The sequence below is a fragment of the Triturus cristatus genome, chromosome 3_1 (genome assembly GCF_964204655.1).
Source record: "Triturus cristatus chromosome 3_1, aTriCri1.1, whole genome shotgun sequence".
Classification (NCBI taxonomy): Eukaryota; Metazoa; Chordata; class Amphibia; order Caudata; family Salamandridae; genus Triturus; species Triturus cristatus.
In genome coordinates, this window is record NC_140583.1 from 1,002,353,961 (window position 1) to 1,002,367,288 (window position 13,328).

Genomic DNA, 13,328 nt, shown 5'->3' on the forward strand with positions numbered 1-13,328 from the left:
TAGAATTATCCTGGGCTTCAGTAATCAGGAAAAAGAAATCTACCAGATTATCAAAAAGAATTGGCCTATTTTACTTAATGACCCAGTAATAGGCCATCTGTTGCCCTCAAAACCTTCCATCACTTACAGCAAAGCACCCTCAATGAAGGATATCTTGGTTCAGAATAACCCAGTGGACAAACCAACATCCAATTGGCTGTCCAGCAGACTAGGCTTCACCAAATGCAAAACCTGCAAGGCATGTCAAAACGGTGTCAACACTACATCTTACACCACACCCTTTAAGACGCAGGCAACTAAGATTGACAAAGCCCTCACATGCAAAACTGATCATGTGATTTATGTTCTCCAGTGTCCATGCGGCCTAAGATATGTGGGCAGCACTAAACTTCAGGGACACAAGAGAATCTTGCAACATATTCGGGCAATTAAACATGCTGATCAATCTTACCCAGTGGCTCGCCACTTCAAGGAGAAGCATCAATCAGACCCGAAAGTTTTAACTTATTTCATTATTGATGCAATCCCTATCTCTAAGAGAGGTGGCGACAGGGAAAAGTCACTACGCAAACTCGAAACCAGATATATTTTGGAACTAGATTGTAAACATCCAGGAGGTCTTAACATGACTGAAGACCTCCATACATTTCTATAGTTCCAATATTGGCCTAGTTTCAAACTGAATATCCAAACCATTGCTCACCTCAACATACAAATGAGCATATTAATAGGCCAATTTTGACAGCTGTTCTCCCTGATCTTAGATAAATAAAACCATTAAGGGTATTATTTTATCATGACATGTTTTTAAACTTATTACTCTTTTAGCATTCTATTTATTTATTTTTTTAATAAATAGCTGCTTTGCACTTTAACACTTAGCACTCTAATCTGGGTGATCAGCATTACTTTGACAAGTTTACGTCCATCCATAATCAAACACCAGATAGACGATTAATTCAGACCAAAATCCCGTAGAACAACTGCACACAATAAAAATTGCCTAGGCATTACAATACAGCTCTTTTAACAAATACTTTTAAAGAATCTGTATGTTTAAATTTGCATTTTTTACAATTTTTACTATTCATCTCAGATTCCCAATAGTACACCAATTTTGGGTTTTTAACCAACTACTTTACAAAACGGCATTTATGCTATGATTTTAGGTAAAGTTAATATTTGTGGGCAGCTTGTTGTTGTTTTAATTTGCGATGTTTGCACAGTTTGACTTCAAGTAATTTGCACTAAGGATTTATCCTAATTGTACTATATTGCGAATTTTGCACTCAAGTAATTTTCTTTGCCCCTGAGATGTTGTTCACATTGTGGATATCGTATATTGTGTGAACCTTCAATATTCTGGGATAATGTCAGTAAGCTAATGCTTTGTTGTCACTTTACTCATGTGGTATAAAGCACTGTCACTTTGAAGCACACTTGCACTTTAAATTACAAAAAAATAGTAATGAATAAAATGGTTTAAAAAGCATGTGACCAATGACCAGCGTGTCATGTGATCAAGGCCCTCCGGGGCTGAAACGCGTAATGGCTGCTACATCGCTGTAAGAAGGAACAATAAACGAACTTTACCGCCAATTTGCTGTGGTCTACGCTCCTTTTTCTGCTCAAAGAGACGAGGAGAGTTACGAGGAGTTTGCTGATATATATATATATATATATATATATATATATCTTTCTGATCTCTTGAAGGACGTCCAGTGTATCTTATATCAGTTAATGCTTGTTTATTAATCAGTATTATAGTTTGCTCAGTTATTGATTCATGCCTTTAGATTATAAGTTTGCTACATATATTTGAATCTTATGCATTTGGTATCTGAGATAGCCTTTGTTTAGAGAGTATTATGTAATAAACCCCAAGCCTTATTCTAAAAGTGATAGAGTATCTGCATTTTGTTAAATAAAACCCCTTTTCAAAAGGTACTGTTTGTTTTGTGTTGAAGTCTTGCTGTGCCAGGGGTGGTAAGACATGCTCAAAAGTGTACATTATTCAAAGGTGCAGTGGTATATTTGCCTCCCAGGTGGGAGTGCAGGGATTGGGTGTGGCTTATTGGTGAGAAGCCACATTCAAAACACCGCCCCCTGAAGTGTCAGGTCCACACAGTGCGGCAGACATTCCACCTCCAGCCCCTGAGGTATCACTGACACACAGTGCTGGAGAAAGGGCACCACCACCCACACGTGAGGCACATGAAACAGCAGAGGACGAAGATGCGGATGAATCTGGCTTCGTGGTGAGAATGGCTCAGTAGCATTCATCTCAGCCATATGGCCTGTTTCTGCTTGGTTCTGCCTTCTGCATCATCACCTTCCACTGTCCCCCGATACACTCTGTGACACTCACCTTGGACTTCGACATGGACTGCCATATACTGTTTGAACGCCAATGACACAGCAATCAAACTGCAAACTGAACACTTCCTCTTCCTTTGGACATGTCATTCCCTGTAGGACTCTGGCTGGCCCTCCATGGGCCAACATCGTCATGTGGGGTTTGCATAGCTCTGTACTGCTCCAGATGCAACACTCCACTGAATGTGCATTAAACATTCATAATCACACAGATGTGTCATGTCTATGGTCTTTCAAGTGTGGGTGCATGGATGAATGTAGGGTCAGTGAATTCCTCTTACGTCCAGTGGCTCATGTCGTTGGACTTGGGTCACAGGGTGACACATTGCCGAATGTTGTCCGGGTAGCGCCGACGAAACAACAGGGACACATGCAGTTTTACTTCCTAGTACAGTCCCGTACGGAATCACGCACAGAGCCCCGGGGTCATTGTTCAAACCCTTATGCTGGACTGGCATACGCCAGGCCAGCCCACACTGCTTACGCTCACAGGGGGGGGCGGCAACGCTAAATGTCCCAGGTCTGCCCTGTAGTAATGTGCTGATCACAGGTCTAGTTGTCAGCATGCCACAGCCACTCCCTCACGGCTGGTTTACACCCACACCACACCCATCCAGCACACGCGTCACAGGACATGTGACCCTGCCAATTAAAAAGGGCCGGGCGCACGTACTCGATGCCATTTCCAGCCTCTCTCTGGGTGTATCCATGTGGTGTACATGTGGGCATGGGGGCCCAGAAGCCTGCAACATCACATTCCACTGGCCCGGGGTTGACATGATGGCGTCTGCATCACGATACCCAATCATAAAGTGTCCATGACTGCGGGTCACAGACTTGGTGGCACCGGATACACTGCGGCCGGCACAGGCACACTGCCACGGGACGGTGACTTTTGGTGCACTGAGATAGGGGCACCTTAAGTGCTGAGCGGGTGTGCAGCCTGCGATGATGCCCCGTCCTGGCGGTCCGGACTGCTCAGGTTTTGTGTGCCCTGCTGGACCACAGTGTAGGTCTGAGCCAGCGGAGGCCTACCGCCATGTGGGTCGCCTCGTGGATCACAGAGTTAGTGGCACCTATGAGGCTGAGCGGGTGTGCAGCCTGCGATGATTCCGAGTGCACTGGTATGTCCTCTGCCATGGCAAAATCAAGGCCACAGTAATTCCTTCATTGCATTCGCAAAATAGAGAATCACAAATTTTGCAATTCTTTATTTTGAGATGGCCTTTTGGGATGATATATCCCAAAAGGCTTTTTCCAATTTGCAATCGGGACGATTCTGAGAATCTGCCCATTTGCAAACGGGAAAAAAGCTTGATACATATGGCCCTATGTCTGTTAAAAATTGTTTTTATTTTTATTTAGTCTTCATTTTTACGTTTTTTCAATGTTGGGATAATCACATGAAACTGTAATGTTTTTGCACTCTGTTGTATCCTTCTTTGCATTTGTAAAGGGGGAAGATATGTTGTAAGCTATGTTAAGGTTGCCTTTGGAACTAGGAATGTATTTGCGTTCTGTGTTCCAGTCAGTGAGTTAGCATTCCAGGGATGTCAGTTGGAGTCTGATTGGCTGAGAGATAGCTGCGCTTGAGTTGTATGGAAAGTACTTTAATAAACAACCTTTTTACTTACCCCTGGTTGTGACGTCTTTTAAGAGGGGTGCAAGACATCTATATCTTCATTACTTTTTCTCCACTTTTTTGATTGATTTTTCATTATTTGCTGAGTAACATTCCGCCTACTCTAACCACACACACATTCTTAACTTGCTAGTTTTTAATGTGTATCATGTTGCAATACTCATTAGTTCCCTAACAACTAAACACTATCCCACAGTTCTCTTAGGCCCTGTACATGGCATGCTTTATATTGTGCTCAGTTTTCCTGTTGCTACCCTCTGTATTAAAGTTATACAAGTTTCTGACTTTTGAAAAGAGACACAAAAATAAAACTTATCAAAGTATACGTCTTTTTCAGCTCATTCGCTTATACTCAATACAAAACCCTGCAGCGAATGTCTCTCAAGGTTTTTAATTCTAAATCGAATCACGAATTCCAATTGACAAACTATCCTTTCATCTCAGTTTTTTAGAGTCTATTGTAATTGTATTTATATAGTGCTTACTACCCCCCCGGACGAGGCACTGAAGCATTTTGCGTTGAGTAGCACGCTACTTCGGTACCCAATATTAGTGGTTAATCTTATTGTTATTGTGATTATTCATGTGCCATGCACTCAAGAAAATAAAGTACCTGCACTTCTTATAGTTACTCTGGGTTATATTAATACCAGGTAGGTGTGATCATTAGTGGAAGCAATGTGGTTTCAGGTGGGATAGCTAGCCTGGCAGGTAATGTTAGGTTACAGGGTAAGGGTTTTAAAGAGGAGAGTTTGTGATCTGTGAAATGAGTAATCAGCCAATTGCAAAAATACAATAGGAAGGATTGGGGCAGGCAGGCATGAGAGTGAGAGAAGGTTGTATTGCGAAATAGAAGGCACGCCGAGGAATGGTATGTAAGGAGTGGGTCACTCTGAAGAAAGTAAAAGAATGAAGCAGGAGTAAGCCAGGGTCAATTTTTCATGCAGGGTTTTCGGAGTATAGTGGAAGAAGGCTTCCTGAGATAGGAACACAATCAGAGGAGCAAGCTGAAGAAAGAAACAACATTATAAATAGTGCCCCGTATCAGGGGCAGACAGCTTCAACAGGTGATTCGGAGTGTCTGCCATTTAATCAGAGAGGTGGTGCCAAAGTCTTGAATAATACAGCTCTTTGTATAGCATTTATTTATTTAATGTTTTATATGAAGCGCTGCTGACCACCCAACGGTGCTCTCAGACGCTTTCAATCTTGGAACAAATAGAGGCTGGCAGGATGCCAGGTTGTGCTTTGAAACCGCTGGCAGTGTTTAGCCGGTGGCACTGGTGAATGAAGCTGCCAAAGTAAGATTCTGAAGATAAGAAAGCCCTTAAATGAAGACGTTTTGAGCCGAGGTAAAGGTGTGACAATGTACTGTGTTTGATCAACATGGCTATAATCATTAAAGGGAAGAGGTGGAAAATACCTTGACAAATGTGAGAGTCTTCCGATGTTTGCAGAAGTTGACGTAAGTATGCTGCAGTCGTAAGGACAGAGAGTTCCACAAGGTGGATTCCTGCACACGTAGTGATGATCCATCATTTGTTCTTTTTATCTGGTCAGGTTTGTCGATAGGAATACTCGGTTAGAAGCGTCGGGCCACATATACAAACTTTTTGTGTTGGGATAGTGTCACAAAAGTGACGCAAACCTGCACAAAACTTTTTTTACATTTATTTTCCAGCTTGTTTTGCGCTGGAAGGTTGCCTGAAAGTAATGCAAAGCAGCATAAAGTACTGATTTGCGTTGAATCCGGGTCACAGGGGCATTACATGGCTGGTACATGAGCATTTCCATTCAATCACCCATGCTTTTTGATGCACAACTCTACCTACTAACAATAGTAGACAAGGTTTTGCGCCAAAAGATAATGCCACTTTGAAGCAGGCATTAAATGGAGAAATACTTTTATTTCACCTTTTTTTCCGACTTTGCATGTGCTGCACTGTGCAACACATACAAAGTAGTAACAGTTTCACAGTTTGTTTGGGCATAGTATTTTGTACTGGAAGGATATCCTTCGAGTACAAAACCCATGCTAGACTCACACAGACATTCTTGCACCATGGTGCAAAGGTGTGTGTGTGTCACTTGGCAGCCTGATTTTGTGCCGACCCGAGGGAGATGAGAGGAGAGTGCCAAATGTCTATAGATATGGCGCTTTCCCCCTCTCTGTCACGCAACGCAGCCCAAAAACTTTGGGTCCCGCGCTGCGTTGAGTGACAGAGTCATAAACTTGGCCCCTAATGTTTCTGTACAGAAAGTATGGGGTACACAGTTTAAGAGGTAGTTGGGTGCATGGCAGGAGGGTGCCTTATTCACTGCGCAGGAAGTCTTGAAGGTCGATCTCCCTAGGAGTCAATGAATAGATTTCAGGGCAGGTGTGATGTGGTTTTGCCTATTTAGACCAAGACACAAGCTAGCATAGTTTTAAACTGCTCGAAGCTTTGACATTGTCACTATAAGGAGTGCAATCTAAAAGCTATTATAAAAGCTCAAAAGGGCAGTACCACTTCTGAACTTTAGAAAGGTTTTTAGGGAGCAATGTAACAAAGAAAGAACTGCATTCAGTAGACTGAAATGGTGGAATGTGCTTTTGGAGGCATTGTTTGTTTGGGAGATAAAGGAAAAGTTACTGTCAAAGAGTACTTCCAATTTTCAAACTATATCCACTGGTACTGAAGAGGAACCCAGTTTCTAAGGGCAAAACAGAGCAAAGGGATAGACAGAAGCCGTACTTATGTTTTATTTTGTTTGAGACGCAATCAGTTGTACCCCAGCCATCAGTGGACATAGGTGAGGCATTCAGGCAATTAAGGTTGTTAATCCAGTTCATCCTCCAACCCGACTTGGAGCAGTGTGTCATCCACATGCATATGAAAATCTCTCTTCCATCTTCTAGGGGTGTGGGGGGGAATGTAAATGTTGAATCAGGATTGTGAAAGGGTAGAGCCTTGTGGAACACCACAATGAATATTTGCAGTTTTGGAGAGAACGTGGCTCAATTGTACTTGGTAGGAACACAGGGCACGGCGGTGCGGTGCAGGGGTGGGGCCCAACCTCTAGGGGCCCCCTCAGCACCGCACTTTGGCTGGAGAGCTCCCGATTGAGTCCGGAGGGGGCTCCACGTACCCTGCAGGGGGGCCCGATCAATTTTCGTTACACCACCGTAGGAATGATTTAACAGGAAGGACTCAAACCATTGCAGTGCACTGGATAATGGAGTTGAGGTGGATGAACTTTCAAGTAAGATTTGATGGGATGTTATTGAAGGTGCAAAGAGGTCCAGAAGAATTAAAATGCAAGGGAGGCCTTAGTCACATGAATCTAGAAGTTCTTCAATGAAGTCATCTCTCAACACTGGCAAAATCTGAAACCTGATTGAAAGTCACTTAAAAGATTGTTTGCCTACAGGTGTGATCGTAGTTGGTGGGTAATAACTGTTTCAATTCATTTGTGTGATGCATGGTAGACCGGAGATGGGTCTTTAGATTGTCTAGGTCATCAGTGTTTTATTTACCCATTCCTGGTACATAAACAATTATCAAGAAGCTTAAAGTATATCAACACTAATACTATATGTCTCAGTTGTTTTAAGCTCAGGAAAGTTTTTTTCACCGGGGTTAATTTGGGCATATGGGTGCGGAGACATATTGGGGCCTAGGCCAAAATTATACATAACTATTTCCTTACCTCCGGCTTTCCCCGGTGCGATTTTACTTGTGAGACACTTAGAAGATGATCCTTCCTAGTTTTGGACAATGCAGGCGACATTGGTATTATTTCCCTCTCAAAGATCAAGAGCATTGTGGGCTTGGAGCTAGGATAATGAGTTGTGTTATTTCCCAAACGAAGATGGTGGATATTATTGCACAATAGCTTAACTGTCACAGGATCATAAATTTGAATTGTTTGTAGATGTCATCTTGGATTTCTAGCAATGCCAGGATTGGAAATGAACATTTCTAATCTTGAGTACCCTGACTTCTCATGTCTCGTCTGCAATTAGGCCTTTTTCCCACAGGTTGTAGTTGCTGTTTTTCTGTCACATCAGTGATCCATCTGTAGGAATAAGCTGATTAGTTGCAGTGGCAGTTGGTGTTGCTGATGTGTAGTATATGTTAAAACACTGCCTGCCATATTAGGTTTTGCAGGGGGACTATTCTTGTTTGAATGCTAACCCGTGCATATGCTGTTCCAAAATTGAGAACAAGGGTTCAAGGGCAAAAAATCCTCTCTCACCAAGATATATGTACAAGGAGCAGACTCCAGAGCAGTCCGCTTTGCCCCAATGTTTGGTCAAACCGCATCATCCCATTACCCCATAAGAGGCCTTGCAATACCCTGCCCTGTCACAACTAGGAGCACAAAGAAGGGGCAGGGGATAGCAGAGAATCGGCATCTCGGTAGGCATCACGCTCAAGAAGGTACGAGTGATGTCAGTTCTTCAGTAAAATGGGTCCCAGACACGCTGCGGTCAGTCAACAGGGTCAATGGATTAAGAAAAACAAGTGTGTAAGGACATATTTGCATTCCGCTGGCATGCAGGAGACAGCATTTTGTGGTAGGGTTCTATATACATGCACCTTACATAGCAGAAGCCTCCCAAGCTCCAGTAATGTGCATTGAGGAGCATTTATCTGAAGCTCAACCCGGAAATCAGTTTTCTCAGTTCCAAGAGTTCAGTAATGCAAATGTAAATTTTTGTAGCAAGTTTTAAAATAATGGAGACCAGCTTCCAACTTTGATGTAGTAATAACGGTGTGGAAAATGTATTGTCTAATGGAAAGTAAGGCAGAAAAACTAGATCATGGCACACTACACTGTTACCCACCAGAGTTCAGATTCACAAAAGCAGTAGGAGCATCCAATATTTAGCTTTCATGAGTTCAAGCAAAATATTGTAATAATACTAAATCAGCCGCAAGGTCACCATCAACTCTACTATAAGACAAATAATGAGCATCTTTCAAAAATTGGTATCATTTATACATGTTTTACCAGTGTGATAATCCTCTCACTAACCAGGAGCCAATTTTAGGGCTCATATCCACATTGAGTAGGGCATGTATACTAGTTTATAAAGTTTATAAAGTGAGTACTTCAGTAGCAGCTGGTGACATTTGAAAGTGGTGAGTGTAAAAGTTTGGTATGACTTTTATGTAGTGAGTGACGCAGGTAAACTTAATGGACTAATGTGGGGTCCAGGCTGGAACATCCTCCAGAAGAAAATATTGAAGAAAAGATCTGCACATCTTCAACCACCTTTCTTTCCTCTTCAGCACCCTCTTTTCACTCTTCCCTGAATGCCCTTCTTTGCATCTCTCACCTCACCATGTCCAAACATACACTGCACTCACTCACATTTAAGCAATACATTTACTTTTGCCCTGTAAATATTTTGCCATCTGTGCACCCTTTTAACATACATTTTCAAAAACTTGCAATTACAACTGGAATAAATGAAGATTGTTCTGTGTGCTCTGCAGAAAGGCCAACCCACTGGCAGGCACTTTGCTTTGGCTTCAGCATCAGAGCTCTCAATCAAAGCCCCTCATAAACACCTGTACAGCTCTAAGTATGCATGGGAAAAAATACAGAAAGAAACACAACATGATTAAATAGCTAACTCTCGAGGGAGGCAAGATTAAATAAGTGAGGAACTAAATAGCTGACATGCATTGCATTAACGTTTTTAACACTCATTGTTCATATATCAATCCATGTATTTGGCATTAATGTTGTTAACGGCATGAAGATTGGGCCAGTTTGAAGTCATACAGCAGATAACTGTCTATTGTAGGCAAATATCTCGTCTTTGCCCTTGACTCGGATATTTGTATCAACTATACAAGGGAACAAGAACACTGGCCTGCTCGTCTTTTGCATCTATTTCACAGGGGAACAAATGCAGCAGCTCCACTTCTAACTGAGCCAGCAACGTGCGGCCTGAGGTGTCACAGTGGGGAGGTTAGTGTGGCGAAGGGGTCTCAGAACAAAATACATAATAGAAGATTAGCATTCTAACACCTACCATTATGGAGGACAAGGCACCAAAACACATGTGCATGCATCCACTCCTACTTGTGAGGAATGGGAAAGGTTGGGATCTATGCCTGTGAATGATGGATGGCTGCCCTCAGGCAGGGACTGAGACTCCAATGCCCCAAACCATGACGCTGACAGCGTCACTGGCCTACAGTGGACACTGCCATTGTCTACAATAGCAATGATTCATTATGAAGGGCTGTAGAACAGTAAGCCCTGTGTCGTGCATCACAGTTCAGAAAGTTGATTTACTGGCTGGCTTCCGTCTCCTGCTTCAGAGTGAGGTGGGGGGCAGGCACGTTAACCTACATTCTTCATCCACTACATCAGGGGCTTCCTTGAGGTACAGCCTGTTGCTGCCACGTTCACAAGCGAGATAGCAGCCATTAAAGAGCGAAGACTTGAACTTGAAAATTTGAGAAGTGCCCACAGAGAAGGCTTGTTGGTAGAAAACGATATCACTGGTGTTGCCAGCGATGTTTTTGAGAGGCTCACCTTCCTAAGACAAAAAAATGTAGAAAATGTATTTAATTTAATATATCACATAATTTCACAATCAGAGATAATTTATTAAGAATCGGGGATGAAAGAAAATTCGCCTGAAATCCTGATTGTTGAACATACTTTTGTAGTTTGAAAGGCTCAACAAACATACGAACAACAAGGTTTTTTTTTTTAGGGCAATACATATCTAGTTCATTCAAAACGTTTGGTAAAACATCAAGTTAACACATTACAACACATATTTATTTATTTAGACTCAAAGCCCAGGAAACAGATAGCTGTAATAGAACAAAATAATAAAACAAACAAAATCATTACATGTCATGGGTAAATGAAATAAACCACTATTATTAGAAGTATTTTAAGCTAAAACTAGTAGAAAGAGCATTGTTCAGAATTGTTTTTGCTGTACTAGGCATAGCTAGGTCCAGAAAGAAGCAGAACGTCCCTTGTGGTTGATAAACCACAATGACCTATGAAGAAACACCAAACCTGTATAATTGTCTCTGTTTCACTGTCACTAAATTAGTCAATGTTTGCATATTTGCATAGTGCAAAAAACTGCAAAACATTGAGTGTGAAAATGGTGGCTGAATGTGTCCTCATAATACATTTGTGAAGAAAGAGTATATGTATGACTAACATTTTGTAATAACATTTAATTTAGACTTAAATAGAAATCATATAAAAAATGATTATATGGATTTGATTGCACAGTAGATGGACTACTAGGTTATCAAAGTGAAATGTTCATTTTGCAATGATAGTTAAATTAATTGACTGTATCTATGGCATGAAACTAGGGGCGTAACACAGGCCCATGCAGACCGTGTGGTGCAGGTTGGCCCCCAACTTTTCAAGGACCCCACAAAGGTTTTGGGGCCCCCATTCAGCCGACAGACAATGAATATCTGTGAGCTAGGGGGGACTCAGGGGGTCTTCTTCACATTCTGCAGGGGTGCCCCATCATTTGCCTTATGCCACTGATTAAATCTAAGCTATCAACTGAATATTTTGTACAAATATGCTAGAGATCACTTTTCAAATAAACTCATCATAGGAACAGTTTCTGAACATTACAATATCAATCAATCAACCAACACAACTTTATTCGATTTCTGTCTTAGAAAATCATAAAGGCACATAAAATCACAGTACATTACACAGTAGGAAAAAAGAATATCAAATATAAAATTAATTCATATTATTCCGCCACCTAACTCCTCTAAGAAAAATTCATTTCAGTCATATTCCCCCCCTCCCTAAAAAAATCTGACATTCATATTACAATGGTTTTCATGCATTTAAAAACAGTTTTTAAAAACATTGATATTCTCCATACCACGTGTTCCTTTTCCAAAAACAGTAAATATATAAGAGCAGGGCGACATTGTCTAAGACCGAATGACTTTCAAATTGATAAAATCCATATTTTCTTTTGCACATCATAAAATTGGCAAAATAAAACAACATGAAGTGTTGATTGTTCTGAATGTTCGTCACAATGACATAAGTGCATAACTCTTGACCAGTCGTTCATTTTTGGGAAGTTTATTCATCTATGTAGTATCCCTAATCTGAATATGGTCAATAGAAATCTGTCATGACCTCCAGGGACAATGTTTAAATATGGTTGGATGCTAAAAGTTGTTAAAATCATTTGAATGGACAGTACAGAAGGCTTAATTATTTCTACTGATAGCCTGAGAGATTTAAGTAGAATTAGGCCCTCTTTTAAAAAATCTTTTCTTGTGATGGTAGTTATAATGCTGGGCTTAGAATAAAACTCTGGGTGACCTTGGGGCGTGGCTTGGGCAGCCAACATGGCGGACGGGTTCTAGGCCGGCTCCATCCAGCCCGCCGTATATCCGTCGACAATCCTCACATCCTGGTGCTCCTGAAGCTGTTCTTGCTGTGGCTGAGGCGCAGTACCCGGTTCCCTCCTACTTGGTGAAGTTGGGGGCCAGGGTGCCGCGGTAGAGCTGCGGTCCCGCCGTAACCTGGGAGAGGCCTCGTGGTAGGATGAAGGCCCCGGGTGCGGCGCACTGTGTCCCGGCTGCAGGCTACGGGCAGACGGGAGAGCACGGTCTGGCCAACGAGGGCGCTCAGCGGCGAACTGAAGATTTGCCCTGAGGGTGGGGGGGGGCCTGGCCTCCGCTTCAGCACACTGTGAGAGGGGATTGGAGTGTTCCGGCGGGCGAGTCGGGCCGCGGCGGTAAGGAGGCGCATGTGTGGAGGGAGAGGCGGATGCTCCTGGGCCTTTGCGAGTCTCACGGCGCTGGAGGGAGGAGGCGGCCGGTGACTGGGGCAGCTGGTCTCCGGGTGGCAGTGTCCCATAGCTTGGGTGACGTGGGGGGCTCGGCGGCGCAGTCGGGCCGCGTGGGGACAGCCGGGGGCCTAGTGGCCTGCTTCGCTCTCGGCCCTGGTTCTGTGTCCCCCCCCGCCGTAACCAGGGAGAGGCCTTGTGGTGGGATGAAGGCCCCGGGAGTGGCGCGCTGTGTCCCAGCTGCAGGCTGAGGGCAGATGGAAGAGCCCGGTCTGGCCGACGAGTGTGCCCAGTGGCGGAGTGAAGATTTGCCCTGAGGAGGGGGGGGGGGGCTTGGCCTTCGCATGAGCTGCAGCACACTGTGAGAGGGGATTGGAGTGTTCCGGCGGCCGGGTTGGGCCGTGGCGGTGAGGAGGCGCGTGTGTGGAGGGAGAAGCGGCTGCTCCTGGGCATTTGCAAGACTTACGGCGCTGGAGGGAGGAGGCGGCCGGTGAC

The 13,328-nt window shown here is 43.3% G+C and overlaps 1 protein-coding gene across 1 annotated transcript in view; it reads right to left on the reverse strand.

Annotated features, from left to right (window-relative positions):
* Nucleotides 1-8,758: 8,758 nt before the first annotated feature.
* The window catches only part of LOC146861398 (interleukin-18-like), a 159,282-nt gene continuing 154,712 nt past the window's right edge, over nt 8,759-13,328 (reverse strand). The window contains exon 6 of the mRNA XM_085646236.1: nt 8,759-10,562. Within this exon, the coding sequence (XP_085502362.1) occupies nt 10,338-10,562 (225 nt within the window). The 3' untranslated portion in view covers nt 8,759-10,337. The remainder of the gene's footprint in view (nt 10,563-13,328) is intronic.